The 17,764-nt window shown below is 38.2% G+C and overlaps 1 protein-coding gene across 4 annotated transcripts in view; it reads left to right on the top strand.

The window, feature by feature from the left end:
* LOC132129571 (utrophin-like) overlaps positions 1 to 10,084 on the top strand; it is a 150,860-nt gene extending 140,776 nt beyond the window's left edge. For 3 of the 4 annotated variants that reach the window (XM_059541199.1, XM_059541198.1, XM_059541201.1), the window contains 6 exons: positions 2,826 to 3,050; positions 3,991 to 4,210; positions 6,089 to 6,158; positions 6,271 to 6,357; positions 8,371 to 8,396; positions 9,546 to 10,084. In XM_059541199.1, the coding sequence (XP_059397182.1) occupies positions 2,826 to 3,050; positions 3,991 to 4,210; positions 6,089 to 6,158; positions 6,271 to 6,357; positions 8,371 to 8,396; positions 9,546 to 9,554 (637 nt within the window). In that variant the 3' untranslated portion in view covers positions 9,555 to 10,084. The remainder of the gene's footprint in view (positions 1 to 2,825; positions 3,051 to 3,990; positions 4,211 to 6,088; positions 6,159 to 6,270; positions 6,358 to 8,370; positions 8,397 to 9,545) is intronic. The other variant, XM_059541200.1, reaches the window with a different exon arrangement.
* Positions 10,085 to 17,764: the final 7,680 nt, after the last annotated feature.

Genomic DNA, 17,764 nt, shown 5'->3' on the forward strand with positions numbered 1-17,764 from the left:
CTTAAAAACCTTAAATTCTGTGCGACTGAAGAAAGAAAGACATGAACATCTTGTTTGACATAGGGGTGACGAAAATACCAGGAATTTTTTATTCTGGAAGAGAACTAAACCTTTAATTGTCATTTTGATCTTTTATATATTTCTTTCGATATTTGGAGTGAAATATGGCTTGTGCATGGCAAGCTCTGCATGATTCACCCACACACAGGTTTTGTAGATATCTGATATATGAGAGGTGGGTGTCTGAATATTTATCTGAGGCCGTGAAACACTGGGCTGCAACACAATTTTTAGCATTTGTGTATGTTTGTTATTTTTCAAATAAACATTCCTGAGTGTTACAATAAAGAAACCAAAGAAACTTTCAAGCGATCAAACCTGAAAGCAAGGCAGACGGGTTTGCCAATTGTGAAAGAGAGCTGAATGAAAGAAGGATGAAGGGAATGAGACGGGAGTCGTCAGGGGAGTTTCTCCTCTGATGGTGTTTTAGATTGAATGTGACGGCTGGGACACAGACCCCTGACTGATGCTGCTGGAGACAGACATGACACCTGCACTCATCTCTCGTTCTTCAGACTCCTCTTTCATCTCTCTATACCTCTCTATCTCTGGTCATCTTTTCACCAACACTTCAGTTTTCTCACAAACAGCATATTCTCAAATGCCCTTTTTTCCCTTTATTCTACAGTATTTGCCAGACTGCACTGATACCTCAGACATATATATATATATATATATATATATATATATATATATATATATATATATATATATATATATATATATATAATGACTAAGTTTTAATTTTTGAGACTGCTCTTTTCTTCTCTTGCATATATATATATTACATGAATATCATATCTAGAAAGACATTTTTTATATTTTAATTTATTAGTAAACTCAATATTAGTTGAGTTATTTGATATAATACTATATATATATTGCAGTACTGAGTATGAGATTCTTTTGCATTACAGTAATATAAAATTGTGATTCATTGTCATTAAAAATAATGCAAATAGGCTTAGTTTTTTAATGCAATATGACAAACTGTGATTCACAAAATTATTGACCCAATATTCATTTATATCCCAAACAAGTACACAGAAAGAAGAAATAACTTTACTTAATATTTTACTAAAGGGAAATCTTTTCATTGTAACTTTGTTTGCCTTTTTGCTTTAATTTCTTTAAATATGTTTATTATTTTATATAAACTGCTTTATTTATAAGCATTTTAAGTAATTTATTTATTCTATACTTAAATTGTACCTTAATGTATATTTGTTGTGCTTCATTGGGATTCAAAAATATGAAGAAAACAACTCAATGATCCTAAAAATATGCTTTTTTTTAATTATTGTTATTCAAAATGACCCAAACATTTCATGACAGTTTTATCTCATTCACAATGTTATTAATTGATATTCATTTTACCAAAAAAAGTATTGTTGTTTAATTCACACTTAAAAATGTCTGAATATCATTACCTCATATAAATATATTAAATCAAGTATATTTTTTTATGTTAAGCACACTTTTTTAAATGAAAGTAATCCCTAAATAATTAATGCCATAGTTGATGTGAACTACACATCTAGATACATAAAGACTTCACTCAGTGTATCTAAAATCACAAAAAAAAAAGAAAAAAGTTCCAGACCACCAGTTAAAAGTAATTGCAAAATAGCTCAGAAACTTGAAGCTGATTATGAGAAAAGCTTTTGAAGCATTTGTTAGCAGATGACACTTTGATATTTTATATAATGCAATGAAATTCAAACATTTTGAAGTGTGGCTTGTGTGTGCAGTGTGTTTTTGACCCATGTGTCACTGTATCATCCCAGCTAAAGCTTTAACACTTTTCTTCTGCTGTTTTGCAAGCGCTCCCCTTTCTTTCAGGGAATGCAAAAATACTTGTGTTTGTTGTGCCAGCCGTGTGTGGCTGCTTTATCCAGCATCTGCTGGTATTGGCAGGTTGTTAGCAGAGACCCTGTGATGCAGTGCCCATGTAATCTCTCTGATTAGTCTTTGTGTGTGTGCATCCAGATGAGTGCTGCATTCAGACTCCGGGGAGCATGTGAACACACACCTGAGACTCATTATGTTTGGACAGCACACATCCAATACCTTCTCTCCTATTTTCACAGTCAGACTCACTTTAACCTGTCGGCTTTTCGAATCTCAGCATTTAGATCCCGCTGTGGCATAAAAGAGCATCTTAATTATGCTTCTGTCTGTAACAGTTTACATGCTGTGACGGCTGCAGGTCTGCAAGCCTTGCTGTGACTGTTGCTCATGCTTAGAGCTTGGGTCTTGTTCAAAGTATTAAACGTTTGTGCATAACTTGTACCGTTCATGCTGCAGATGTGAATTATACATGCTATTACTATGCTGATAGTATAATGCAAATTATGAAACAAAATAATGCATTAAAATTAACTAATTTAACTCATGTTACAAAATCGGCAGGTCCTAATAAATTGGAACCTTATTTTTTAAAGCCAACAACTGATTTTAGTCCAGTTGCATGAACATAGTCCTGATGTTAAGACTGCGTTTTAAGAACTAGATTGACCAGCTTGCAGTTATCCAAGGGGTCTTACTTTTTAATTCAGCCTAGACCCGTCTATTTTTTTGTAGCTGGTTTAAAAAAGTTATGATCTGTCTTAGTTATGAATAGATGACTAACTTTTTAAGACTAGTCTAAGCAGTTTATGCAACCATCCCCAGAATATCATAGAAAGTTGTGGTGGCAAGTTTTACGCAACTTATGCCGCAAAATGTAAAAATCGAATGTTTCTCTTGTCTCTCTTGTTCTGTAGGGACGAGGAGCACGCTTTAATCCTGCAGTACTGCCAGACTTTGGGAGGGGAGGGCTCATCCTTCAGCCAGCCCCAAACCCCCGCCCACATCAGCAGGAGCCCCGCCCATAACACTCACAGCCCCTCCTACCTGCTCCAGAGCCCCGCCCAGATCCTACAGGCTGTGGAGAGGGAGGAGCGAGGAGAGCTGGAGCGGATCATAGCACGACTGGAGGAGGAGCAGCGGTAAGTTACAGACATATTTGATATCCACGTCAAACACACCATGAAATCAAAACAGACAATTCTTATTTTTTATGGAATATTGCAGTGATTATCAATGAGCAAGTGGAGACTAAAGTCTAGCTATGATCTTTAAGCTGAATGATCTGAAGTCCTTTTCAAGGAAAGACCTACTTGAACGAGGAAATACTGAAATTTCAAGAAGTGCTGGCCAACCACCATCTAAATAACATATTTCAAATTAGCAATACAATCTAACGTGAGCTGTCCCATATATATTGTTTTTGTTTTACACTAAAGTAGCTTTTAAAATCATAAGAAGTGTGAAATATGGCAAAATTCAAGATTCAGTCTGTTTTATTTGCAGTGCACTGGAAAAGAAATTTGAATATCACTCCAATAACTCAGTTCTATTTATGTCATGCAAATGTTTGTGTCAGTCTAAACAGATGCATTAACAGCTGTTCATTCGAATTAAAAAGTCTATCTCAGCAAATATTAATCTTGCTGTGAATGTAGCACGAGTCTCAGGACAATAACTGATTTGATGGGAACCAGAGCTTCTAACAGCAGACTTTAAAAACTGACATTGCCATTGTAAATTGCAGTTTCTCCCATTCATACAATAAATAATGGTTTAACTTTTAATGTAATTAATGTTAAGGTTACAATTATTCAGTGGCAGAGTCTCACTATAATTAGTCTGGTTATGATTTGCATCTGTTTAGTGTGTGTTTGGCAATGGGCTGTTCTTTAGCTTTCTAACAATAGGCTGAATTAGGCTGCAGGTCCCTATAGGTTAACTTTTCTTCATTGCCTTTCAAAGCAAGAACATAAAAGAAACCTGGCGCAGCATCCAACAGTCATGACTCAAACTCACAATAAACCAAAAGCCAGTGTTATATATGGCTTATAAACATTCTCTCTGTTTGTCCGTGGTCAGGACCCTGCAGAGGGAGTATGAACAGTTGCGCCAGCAGCACGGTCAGCCCGGTGCGGGGGTCACAGCTGTTAGCGGGGCCCTTGAGGAAGCTGACCTGTTAGCTGAAGCTAAACTCCTGCGGCAGCACAAGGGACGGCTAGAGGCCCGCATGCAGATACTGGAGGACCATAACAAACAGCTGGAATCACAGCTCTACCGACTACGCCAGCTGCTGCATCAGGTATCACACTTGCTAGTGAACTGCCTACCTAGAAGTCATTTTAAAAGGTGCTAGGCAGCAAAACTTTTCCTTCTAAAAGCAGAAATGCACGACGTGACTTGTGCCTCGATTTTCAGTCTGGAGGAGTAGACACTAGTTGCCAGAAGTCAGTGCCAGTCTGCAGATTTTAGGCCGTTGGGTGACAGATTTATGCAGAAAAACACAACGAGGCTCATTTCTGCAAGAGTTTGTTGTGTTTGGGATGGCTTGAAGGACTGCTAGTGTGTGCTCCTTAGTTTTTCCTCTGCAACCATTTACAAAGTGTATGTTGCCTAGTGTTATAAAATCAAATCAGATTTGAAAGTTATGTATTTCAGCCTTGAAATAATTAGTTGTGGCCAAATTCTTAGGCAGATAGAAAATGGCAGATGATAAATTGATTATGAATATAATAATGTACTCATTCTCTACTCGTATCACACGGATTTGCGAAAATGACTATAAAAGCTGTATTATGCACTTTGCACTTTGAAACCCATTTTCAAAAGTTCGAACTTTCATGCCCCTAAGCTGCACGGCCAAAATGCATAAAAAGTTTAAATTTTTTAGTTGAATACCGTGTTGTGTAAACAGCTGCTTAGAGTAGCATGTCATTAGCTTAGCAACATGCTAATGTCAAACTCTACTGGAATCCGTTTTCACACAAGTTTCTTATTTGGTTCATGTGAGGAGTGTCATTTGTGTTGCACAAGCCAACAAAGAGCTTTCCAAATCAATCATTTTTCGATGCTGCCTTGACAGATGCTTCCTGCATAGACAGTAGACCGCAAGTTCACTAGGTATAAAGGGACGAAGGAATGAGCCCTAAAACCCAGAAATAAGTGTTTTGGCACTTCCAGTTCAGTCATCCTAAACTCAATGGTTTTTTTGTTGAATGCCTGAAATAAGGTCTGTTGTGAACACAAGCTCAGTTTTATTCTACTACATAAAATACACACACACACACACACACACATATATATATATATATATATATATATATATAAATGTAAGTTTTTATGTGCAATTGTATTTAGGCTGTATTAAAAAAGAAGGTAATTTGTGAAGATTACTTTGATGAAAATGTGTAAGAATCATTCACTTTTTTTATTCACAGAGTATATTTTATGCAGTAAACCAAAAACCATTTGAAAAATCGTATTGGGTTTTTGTCATGGGAGCCTGGGTGATGCTAACTTTAAGGCTGTCCAACAAAAATATGTCACCTCTGCAGCACTGTGTTCATACAGTTTGAATCTTATGTAGCCTTTTTGATTATTGGAACTAAAGCCTAGCATCTAATTCTGGCCAAGAACTGTTCTCTTAGGCTTTCCCATTTTTTTGAATATGCACCAACTTGTCCCTGAACCGTCCCTTGAATGTGAAGCTGAGACTAACATTCACTTGTCAGCTTCAGTTCCAGCTCTACCGCACTCTATAAACTGCTATTGTTCTATCCTTCAATGGGCTTCATGGTCTAACGGCAATGCCAGCGAGTCCAACAGTGCCAATAGCGCTGTGAATCAAGCGCAGGCATTCAGTGAGCCCTGATTTAGAGTAACAGTCATTTATTTGGTCTCCGGAGAGCCTGACTCACCGCACTGGGCCTCGGTTTAGCCAGATGCCCTTGTCAAAGGCTCTTAGCTTAATAAACACAAATTAACTGAATATCCAAGAAGGCAAATAAGACTGACATTCTAGCCTGACATTTCTGGCCACTTTGATTTCACCTACAGGAAGACTATAGGCAGTAATGATGGAAGCACTAATATATTTTTCAATATTTGATACTGTATTGTAAGTGTATTACTATCAGTTAGGGTTATGCTGATTTGAAATCATGCCCATCTCTCTTTCCAGCCTGAGTTAAATGGCTTGTCCTCTTCTGGCTCTCTCCATCAGGATACAGCAGGACAGGCCGAGCTCGCAGGTACAGATAAACACACACACACACACACACACACACTGGGTGATTATACTGAGGGCTCTGATGGACTTCTTTCTGTAATAGTGTGTTGAGTGTATTCTGTGTGTGTCCTCAGATGAGTTTCTCCATCAGTGTGCTAACAGTAACTCTGATCTGTCTGAGGTTGTGGAACAGATTAACCACAGTTTTCCTGCATGCTCTCGTAAGTCTAACGCTTGGATTTTCCCGCTCTCAATCTATCTCTCAGCATGCCAGCTATTACTCGGCTGTCTTCTGGGTTTTTGACCTCCTTCCTTCCTTATTTCCCAGGGTGCAGTGAAGTCTTTGACTGCATCCCAGTAGATCGCAACAGTTGGGGTCTGAAAAAAAAAAATCGAATTCAGTTTCCTTCATAGAGAAATCGAATTGCATAATTTCCAGTGAGATACTACACTACCCATAATCCTGAAGAGAGATCCACCTATCAGAAGTGACTGATAACATGGAAATGGGAATTGATTCTGTTTGTGTTTGCATTTTTACATTATCATATAGCTTCAGTCATTTTTACGGCACATTTAGGTAAAGTTTCATGAAACCCTCCATTTCAGCACCTCACTTCTCAACACAGTGAAAAGAGTAGGAGTGGAGGGGAGGGGAGGAGAGAACACAACCGTTTTGTCTGATGCACAGAGTTTTATTTTGCTTCAGTGGCATCAAAGGTTCTCATAAATGCATGCAGCTATTCATAATTGCACTCAACAAAATCCCCTGCATTTTGAGTGCACAGTGCATAACACAAATACACACAGCTCATTTTATTGCACTAATGCACTAATAAATGCAAGCCGTTTTCATTTGCATCAAAAAAAGTGAATGTGCATTTGCATTTGTTATTCCTTGATCTTGGCTCAGTGAAAGTGCTGGGATGGTGTTTGTGTCCATGACAGTCAGTCCTCCGCTTAACGAATCTAGAAACTCTCAGATGATAACTGCTCATTGCACTCAAACATTTCAAAGCTGCTGGTTGATTGAAAGCCTGTCGCTCTATCAGCATCACAAGGGAGGACGCACACTCGACGCTTGCAAGTGTTTCTGTAAGGTATCGACTCAGAAGTGCAGTTTGAAGCACTTGTCTCAGGACAGTGGCGTGATGTCATGAATAATTATGAGACAGCACCTTCTCATAGGATAAATCCATGGAGTCACATGAAAAATGATGCTTTCGTGCAATATACTGTGACTTTTTAAACCCTGAAAATAGCTAAGAATTTCCCTAATAACAGATTGACTTATATTGTTTCATTGTATTACATTTGCTGTCACAATCTGCATGCTTGTATTTTCTGTGTAGTGATGGATAATTTCGCTCATCTTCCAGCCATTGTGACAGGCGACCTGTAAGACATCTCGAGATGACAGTTGACAAACAATGTGTTACGCAGAAGCAGCCATGCATGCTTGAAGATGCCATCCAATTATGTGATGCATTGCACTGTATTACAGACCATCTAAAATTTTAGACAAAAATCAATTTCAATCGGGTTGCCTCTTCCTCTTTATATAAACTGTTTTTACCGCCATCCCAGAATCCCTCATTTTTACGACTGTCAGTCTTCCAGATCCAACACTCTTCTGCCTTTGTGAATGCTGAGAGCTTTGATTGTGAATTATGTTTGTAATCGCTGTTGTTTGGAAGAAAATCGCATAGCGAAGCCTTTAGAGACTGCGTTTTGTGGAATAGCTCGACTTGAGTGTTTTTGTTACCTAGAAGTTACTGATAAGATTTTATTGTTTTTGTTTAACTTAATTTTGAATTCTGCCCAGACCTCGGCTTGCATTGTTAGCTAGAAACTCTGTAAAATATTGATCTTGGCACATTGTCGTTTCACTGCATTGGGCCCTTGTGTGCGGTGAGCTTCGGTCTGGGAGAAGATATGGAGCCATTTCCATGTTCTTTGTTTGATGGGAGAGTTTTAATGAAGGCACAGGTGATTTGAGTGTTCGGAGACGTCTCACTCTTGTTTGCTGTCGTCTCCCTGTAGAGTTCATTAAAGCATTTCGCTCAGTGTTCAGAGAGCAATCCCATGAGTCCGAGCTTGAACGCTCTAAATTAAAAGTTCAGCCATTGTGGAGAGTCTGCATGTGTTGTTCTTGTCAGGACTGTCTTGGTTAGGATAGCTGTTCTTTTGTCCTAATTGTGTCTCTCTTTGTCTTTCCCTTCTGGGTCCTGTAGCGTCAAGTGTGTCCTCAAGGCCGAAGGTAAGTCTCACCACATGTAACAGTAAAAGCACAGTAATTCACTCTGACCACAAAGAAAAACAGAAACTCTGCAACACATTTTTACCAAAAATCCTTATCTGATGTCTTCTCTAATCTCCTTGCAAATGAATCTGAAAGCATGGGGCATTTTTGTTCACTGCTCCATTAGTTTGCTTGCACCAGCTCAGATAGAAACATTATCAATAAGGAGAAATTCATTTTTACTTGGTGTTTGTTTTTATGAGCCGTCATTGGATGTAAACATCTTTGTGACAACTTGTATGAGAAGATCCATCACAGCCAAAAGATTGGCAATGTTTCTGTGATGATTTATTGACTGGTTTTATTTGAAGAAGTTGGGTTTGATGCATTGACGTAGTGAAAAGTATTGGGAAGTGAGAATAAAGTTCTTACACTCTTAAAAATGAAGGATCTAAAAGATTTTTTCTTTATGAAATCATTGATGCCAGTTAAGAATCTTTATTTTTAAGAGTGTATTCAGTATATGTTTTCATTAAAAAACTGGAACAAACTTATTTTTATTAAGGTTGGTTCCTTGAACAGTTCTCAACAGTCTCAGCTATTGCAGCAAGACTCAAAAAACTCTGAATATGAAAATTGTCCACTTACCGAATTAGTAGTTACTTACTCAAGGCATTCATTTAATTATGCCTAAATTAAAATGAACTGTTTCGCAACCCAGTGAAATCCAAACTGTAACTGTGCAAAGCTATAGAGTGCTGCAGGAATGAGTCCTAAAACCCAGAAACCAATTAGCTTCTTTTGAACTTCTGCTTCAGTCATCAAATTCAATGGGTTTTTGAAAAAAATACATTTTTTGGGTTAAAGGCCTGAAATATGGTCTACGGTTAACAAACTCAAGATATTTTCTCGTTGTGTCTAAATGAGACTGCATATATTTGTGCTCTTACAAACTATTATAAATCAAACTTTCCAACTTGTAGATTTTAAATAAAGAACTCGTGTGATGTGAAGTCATGTGGTCATGGTGTAGTTTGATTACAGCCTACGTTTAGCTTTTAAACTTCTGGCTATTTATTTTAGGCTTCAAAATTCATAAAAGTTGGATTTTGTCGAGAAAAGCAGGGTGATGCCAACACTTACACATTTATGAATGTTTGTGTCCAGGTGATGTGAATGTTTTCAGCAGAACATCCCTTTGGAAATCTTGCGGACATGAAGAGCAGTCTCAAACTAGACATGACAAGAAGATTCCCATTCTAGAGATGCAGATTCCCTCTAGGCTGTTTGTCCTCGAACCCAAAGACTCTGGAACAGGACCACACAGTTCATTCAATGGCTATTACTACTGCGTCTGTCTGTACTATGCAACTGTACATTTGATCAACATGTAGATTGTACGTGAGGTGTACCTGCCCATTGTTTTAATACTCAGATGATTATTTAGGGTTATGGGGGCCATTTATCGTATAACATATATGCTTTTATTACTGTGTTCACCAAGGAACCACACTGCTACCACACGCAGCTCACATTAGTTGCTGTTCAGAATGGCACGGTGTCTTTCTACAGACGTGGTTATTAGTTTAATCAGAAAACGATTTGAACATCCGTGTATATGAAGACGAAGCGGTCTCGTAATGCTAAACTGTTAGCGAATGTTGCCCCCAGCATTATTCTGTTCAACTTTAAACTGTTTTGACAGTGTTTGCCATGAACTCTCTCTTTAGAGCGTTGTTTGTTCCTCGGGTAGCAGCGCATCTGAACCCTCACTGCATTTCTAGAGCGCACACAGATGATGTACAACACAAACATTTGAACATGTCGAAAACACCCTTTTGTGCCTATAAAGCATCCATTCCAGGAGAGACGAGTGGCTGAGAGATGCATATTTCTCAAAATTGTGTTGAAAGATTATATTATAAAAAGTCAAATGTAGGAAATGTGGATTTTTAGGACGTTTGGCCCAAGATGATTTATCTTTGTGGAGTATAGTTTTATAAATAAATGTTTAAAAAAATGTACTTAGAGAAAGCCATGATTGCCTTGCTACCTCAGACATCAGTCAATCAGTCATTCATTGGTGTGACTGTCGATTAATTTCACTCTCCCACTTCCAAAAACAAAACTAAGGAAATCGCCCCAATGGTCGTTCCATAATGTTGCACTTGCTACGCAAGTAAGTTTCCCCGACGAATACTTTGTGTTTTTCCCTTGTTTTCCTGGCAGTCCTTTGATTTTTCTACATGGTATATTTGTGGTGTATTCAGTGAAGTGTTAGATTTTAACATAACTGTAACACCTGCAAAACGCTGTTCTGAAGTTGATTGTAGTGAAGTCACCGATGCTGTGCTGTTCTGACCCAAGATAGATCAAGAAGACCCAACACACTACATGTAATAAGGTTCCATGTTTAAGGTTCCTTTATGTTTAATCCAAAATAAAGTTTTTATAATGAGTGTTTTCTTGTGCTTTTTGTCTCATATTGTCTTATTACACTAAGGGGAGAAAGTAATAATGGAATAGTTTTAAGGTTCATTTTGCTGTGTCTTTCCAAAACATTTCTTCATTTGGAGCACAAAAGAAGATATTGGGTAAATTGTTCATGTTGTTCTTTTTCATACGGTGTATGTGAATACAGTCAAGCTAATTACAAGAAACAGCCTAAAATGATAGTATAGTAGGAGGAGACCTTAAATAACTGTAGGATTGAGCAACAACATGTGTTTGAGCACACTATGAAACAATTCAGATTTTATTTATTTATTAATTCTTTTGAAATATGAGGATCTGGCAAGCAAACGGCGATTAACCACACAACAGTGAAGTATACTGGTTTAAGTAAGTCTTGTTAGTAATAAAATTATACTAAAATTAGTACTTGGACTCTTAATACAGTACGTTATTAAATAAAATGTTTTCTAAACACAGTTTATGCTTGGCAAAGTATATTTCTGCCTGTAAATTTGTTTTAATGTCAAGAACATTAGCCATGAATTATTAAATTATAATTTTTTGCTTCTTTTTAAAATGCCAGCTGCGCTGTAGGGTAAATGTCAGTGGCTCTACTAATAGTACCAGTGCACTTTGCCTGGGAACAGGCAGGAAATACTATTAGACTGGTGAATTGAAAAGCTTGAGGGCAGGGGTGTCAGGGCCAAATTTGTTTCTGAAAATCAGAGCGAGCACTTTCAAAAAGATGAAAAATATTTTTTACAAATGTAGGGGAAAAAAACAAGACATACAAGCTTCTGCAGGTTCAAAGAAGCAATATTTCATATTTCACTACAACCTTGTTTTCAATGTGAATGTAAAAATTGGCACAGTTTACCCATCTTGACTAGATTTATATTAGTCTGTGGGCTGCTGTAGCACCTTATATGAACCTGCTCTATCACAAGCTTCAGCCTGCCTCAGCTGAACGAAGAGGGACCATTTTCAAGATGCTTTTCCTTCACGGCACAATTCTCGGGTGAGTGATTTTATAATAATAATAAATGAATAAAAAACACCTAATATCCATATATTGTTGCAGTGTGTCTCTGCTTAGGTCTTGTTACTGAATTCAACATTAATGCACAGTTGACTTACTATATTTACTTTAACACGTCCCTTATTGTGCGAAATTCATCAGTACATGTTATTCCAAATCAAATTTTAAAATATTTGGTAATATTTCATCAAAATGTTATCCTTGCTCGTGAAATGTTCCTTTTCGGCTATCTCAAATGTCTTTTTTTTAACCCCTTTCCTCCAAACACCTGATCCTCTTAGGATGAGAAATATGAATTATTCTCACTCACTGATGTCACTTCATTTCAGCACTTTACTTCATACCATAATCTCTAGCTTCCGCTAACTGTCATGCACGCGTTCACGAGAGAGTGGCATCCAGCTGATGTTGTAGGATGTAGGCATAGCGTAAGCTCCGGTGAGAATTAGAGATTACGGTTTAGAAAGTTTAAATATTAATACTTTTCTTATGTAAGCGCATTGCTTCGGGTCGTGTTGAGAGCTTATTATGATGGATAGATGCACTTTTTTGGGCTTCAAAATCTCAACACCCATTCACTGCCATTATAAAGCTTGGAAGTTTCAGGAATTCTTTTATATTATTTATATTGTGTACATCTGAAAGAAGAAAGTCGTATACTGGACACCTTAGGATTGCTTGATGTTTCAAACCCTCTTGGTTTAGATATCTTCAATCTATAAATCCATGACCGCAGGTGGTCTGGTTTCATTTGTAGACGGTCCGGATTCACTGCTAAAAACATTTCATTCAGGATATCCAATACTTTCTAAAGACTGATATTTATACGATATTATAAAATTAAACTTCACAAACATGTGCATCTTACATCATTTTGACAAGCATGAGGTATGCACCTATAGGAAGAGGGAAAATTAAGAATCTGCCTGTAATTGACTATGAAAACTTGCATTTAAAATAGTTTTTTAACTAAATATATAGTTATAGTATAATAAGACATTTATTATTATTATTATTGTTTAATAGATTACATCCATTTGGATTACCAATTTCTCACTGGGTGGACCTCAGTTGAAGTGGGTGGGTCCATGGCTAGCTTCGCCACTGCTTCTTATGTATTCTCACTCATAACTCCTCTGGAAACCTTCTCTCTTCTCGGCCCTCGTCTGTCTGCAGGGCATTAAGAGCAGATCTGTCCAGAGCTCATGGAGTATGTATCCTTCAAGTGGAGTCAGAAATAGTGTGAAAATGAATTCTTAGCACATAAATGGCCATGCAAAGTCGTATTTATAAGTGGGAAACTCCATAGCTGATACACAAGTTACAAAGTTCTACATTGGAAGGAGCGTGACGATTTGAAACATTGTTTGCCTTCAGAACTACCTTTCAACAAATTCAACAAAGTGCTGGAAATATTTCTCAGAGATTTTGGTCGATTTTCACATGATGGCATGGTGCAGTTACTGCGCATCCATGAAGCAAATCTCCTGTTTCGCCATATCCCAAAGCTGCTCTATTGGATTGAGATCTGGTGACTGTGTAGGCCATTAGAGTATAGTGAACTCATTATTTCAGACACCTGTATTATCATCCATGTTTGTTTTTGTGACTCATGATTTGATTCAAACATCATCAGCTACTAAATATATCATAATCACATTACAAAGATGATATCTTCATTTTGAAAGAAACTTTTTTTCTCTGTCTCTCTCTCTCTCTTCTGTCTTACTCCTGAAATGAATTAATCTCTGAGGGTGTGTTTGAATTATACTGTAAGCAGAGAAAAAGGAAATGAGCTGGAACTAAGAAAGAACTAGAGAGAGAGAGAGAGACAATGTAATTAGTGGCAATGCCTGTTTCCTCCCCTCCTCTGTATGGTCCAGAAGTTCCCTGAAGAATCAGAGACATTACTCTGGTGTTAGTCTTCAGTAAATCATGCCTGTCCCTCTGTATGGGGTTTGATGTTATCATTAGTTGTTGGAAGCGGGAAGCAGATACATCTTGGTCATCTCGGATGCTGTCAGAAAGCAGCCGTCTGACCTCAGCAGTGCTGCTGCCAATATATTACTCTCACTGCTGGCCAATTTTAAAGCTTCATTTTTCTTCTGACATTATAAGCAACATTCAGAGCCTGGAGTTCTTTGGCAAAACTCAAAGTTTGATGTTTAATTTGACATGTTTTTTTAGACAATTCTTCTCAGTGTTGCATGCCATTACATCATCTTTATGCAACTAAAATATTAAATGACTTCTGTGATAAATGTTAACCTTATGTTGTTCCAAAAAAGTAAATAATGAATAAAGTCAAAGCAGAATTAACCACTTTGTCTTTGAACGAGACACAGAAGTTATGTTCATAAATTAATCAAGGTTTTTGAACAAATCAGATGAGTGAAAGATTCAGTGACTCATAAATACAGTTGCTTAATTCAATCCTGAATGACTCATCCTGCATCTCAATGTGCATAATATCCATCTTAAATAGTATGTGAAATTATAATAAATGTTTCCCAAAGCATAGTATTATGGATGGGGAAAAAATCAATTCACATATGAATCACAATTCTATCTTCTACCGATTTGAAAATCAGTTTTCTAAATGGTTATCATCAAGCTTTTTTAACAATATGCATCAACAAGAAGCTATTAATGCAATCTTGCAACATCTTATGGATACTGTCACAATCTCCAGCTAGATCCCTATGGACTCCAACAGAGGGCACTCCAACATTTCCAATAAACCTTTGCCGGACTCATCATCTCTGATTGCATTCACCTGCGTCTTGTTTCCTGATCTGTCTCACCCTGTTTAAAGCCTGGTTCTACAAACTCTCGGAGCTCAGTATTGTCTAGCTCAGTGGTTCCCAACTCTGGTCCTGGAGGCACCTCAACACTGCACGTTTTGCATGTATCCTTAATCAGACATGATAATGATCTCCCAATCAAAATTCGAACAGCTGAGTTTTTACTCATTTTCAAAAAACATCTAAAGATACATCTTTTTTTGCCAGCACTTGACCAACTAATACTAGCACTTACCTTTTCTATTCTATTCTATTCTATTCTATTCTATTCTATTCTATTCTATGCAAAAAATAGCTACTTGTTCTGTGCTAGACTAACTGAGGCTTGTCATGGCACTTGTATACTGTTGTTGTTCTCTCGTTGGACTGATTGCTTCTATTGTTCAGATTTGTAAGTCTTTTTGGATAAAAGCATCTGCTAAATGATAAATGTAAATGTTAATTCAAACATAGTGATGGGAAACTAAGGCTTTCTGTAGCGTTCAAGGCTTTCATGAAATCGTGTCGAAAAATGGTTCATTACTCTAAGATTTAAATACAATGCACATTATTGACATCTGGTAGTAAACTTGTTTTCTCCACCACATCTGACAAAATATTAATGGAGCAGAGAATGGTTTTAAAAAGCATGTGACCAAACAAAGCTTCTGAAGTCAGAGTCTGTGACATACAAGAGAGTGGAATCGATCTTGGATCAGTACAATTCTGAGTTTGCGTGAATAATAAGTACATGGAAACATCTTAGCGGGTTAGCGCCGACGTTGTGATAGAACTGCCCCTATTCCGATGTTGGAAGTGTCCACCTCATCTATGAATGGTGAACTGGGGTCAGGGTGGTGCAATATGGGAGCGGTGGTGAATTGTTGCTTCAATTCCTGAAAAGCATCTTGGGCAATGGATGATCAGTGAAGACGATTAGAACACTTCCTCGTCATATTTGTGAGAGGGGCAGCTATGGAGCTGAAACCTCTGATGAAGCGATGATCGAAATTGGAGAATCCTAGCAAATGTTGCAGCTCCTTAATAGTACAGTCGTGGCCAAAAGTTTTGAGAATTACATAAATATTGGAAATTGGAAGTTTTTATAATAGGAATTTGCATATACTCCAGAATGATATGAAGAGTAATCCGATGAATTGCATAGTCCTTCTTTGCCATGAAAATTAACTTAATCCCAAAAAAGCCTTTCCACTGCATTTCATTGCTGTCATTAAAGGACCTGCTGAGATCATTTCAGTAATCGTCTTGTTAACTCAGGTGAGAATGTTGACAAGCACAAGGCGTGAGATCATTATGTCAGGCTGATTGGGTTAGAATGGCAGACTTGACATATTAAAAGGAGGGTGATGCTTGAAATCATTGTTCTTCCATTGTTAACCATGGTGACCTGCAAAGAAACGCGTGCAGCCATCATTGCTTTGCATAAAAACGCCTTAACAGGCAAGGATATTGTGGCTACTAAGATTGCACCTAAATCAACAATTTATAGGATCATCAAGAACATCAAGGAAAGAGGTTCAATTCTTGTAAAGAAGGCTTCAGGGCGTCCAAGAAAGTCCAGAAAGCGTCAGGATTCAAAGAGGATTCAGCTGCGGGATCGGAGTGCCACCAGTGCAGAGCTTGCTCAGGAATGGCTGCTGGCAGGTGTGAGCGCATCTGCATGCACAGTGAGGCGAAGACTTTTGGAAGATGGCCTGGTGTCAAGAAGGGCAGCAAAGAAGCCACTTCTCTCCAACAAAAAACATCAGGGACAGATTGATCTTCTGCAGAAAGTATAGTGAATGGACTGCTGAGGACTGGGGCAAAGTCATATTCTCCGATGAAGCCCCTTTCCGATTGTTTGGGGCATCTGGAAAAAGGCTTGTCCGGAGAAGAAAAGGTGAGCGCTACCATCAGTCCTGTGTCATGCCAACAGTAAAGCATCCTGACACCATTCATGTGTGGGGTTGCTTCTCATCCAAAGGAGTGGGCTCACTCACAATTCTGCCCAAAAACACAGCCATGAATAAAGAATGGTACCAAAACACCCTCCAACAGCAACTTCTTCAAACAATCCAACAACAGTTTGGTGAAGAACAATTTTCCAGCACGATGGAGCACCGTGCCATAAGGCAAAAGTGATAACTAAGTGGCTCGGGGACCAGAATGTTGAAATTTTGGGTCCATGGCCTGGAAACTCCCCAGATCTTAATCCCATTGAGAACTTGTGGTCAATCATCAAGATGCGGGTGGACAAACAAAAACCCACTAATTCTGACAAACTCCAAGAAGTGATTATGAAAGAATGGGTTGCTATCAGTCAGGATTTGGCCCAGAAGTTGATTGAGAGCATGCCCAGTCGAATTGCAGAGGTCCGGAAAAAGAAGGGCCAACACTGCAAATACTGACTCTTTGCATAAATGTCATGTAATTGTCGATTAAAGCCTTTGAAACGTATGAAGTGCTTGTAATTATATTTCAGTACATCACAGAAACAACTGAAACAAAGATCTAAAAGCAGTTTAGCAGCAAACATTTTGAAAACTTATATTTATGTAATTCTCAAAACTTTTGTCCACAACTGTAGATGGTAGTGTCCATTTCAGGACTGCGTTGAATTTGCTCTCATCTATGGCCACGCTCTCCTGGCTGATCACGTAGCCCAGGAAAGAGAGGGAGGTCAGAAGAAACTCACACTTCTCTGCTTTGGTGTAAATTTGGTGCTGGATTAAGCATTTGAGAACAGCCCTGACATGTTGGATATGCTCCTCGAGGGATTCGGAATAGACCAGAATATCGTCAATGCTTACGATGACATTGCTGTAGAGAATGTCCCTGAAGATGTCATTGATGAGTGACTGGAATATAGAGGGACTGTTTACTAGGCAGAAGGGCATAACCCGATATTCATAGTGCCCGGTGGTCATGGAGAAGGCAGTTTTCCATTCATCACCTGCCCAAATCTGAATGAGATTATAAGCACTGTGTAGGTCCAGCTTGGTGAAGAATTTTGCAGTTCTCAATTGTTCCAGTGCAGAGGGTACTAAGGGGACTGGTTGACAAAATTTCACAGTCATTTCACTGAGGCCCCAGTAATCGATGTGTTATGA

Source organism: Carassius carassius, chromosome 46, assembly GCF_963082965.1.
Source record: "Carassius carassius chromosome 46, fCarCar2.1, whole genome shotgun sequence".
NCBI lineage: Eukaryota > Metazoa > Chordata > Actinopteri > Cypriniformes > Cyprinidae > Carassius > Carassius carassius.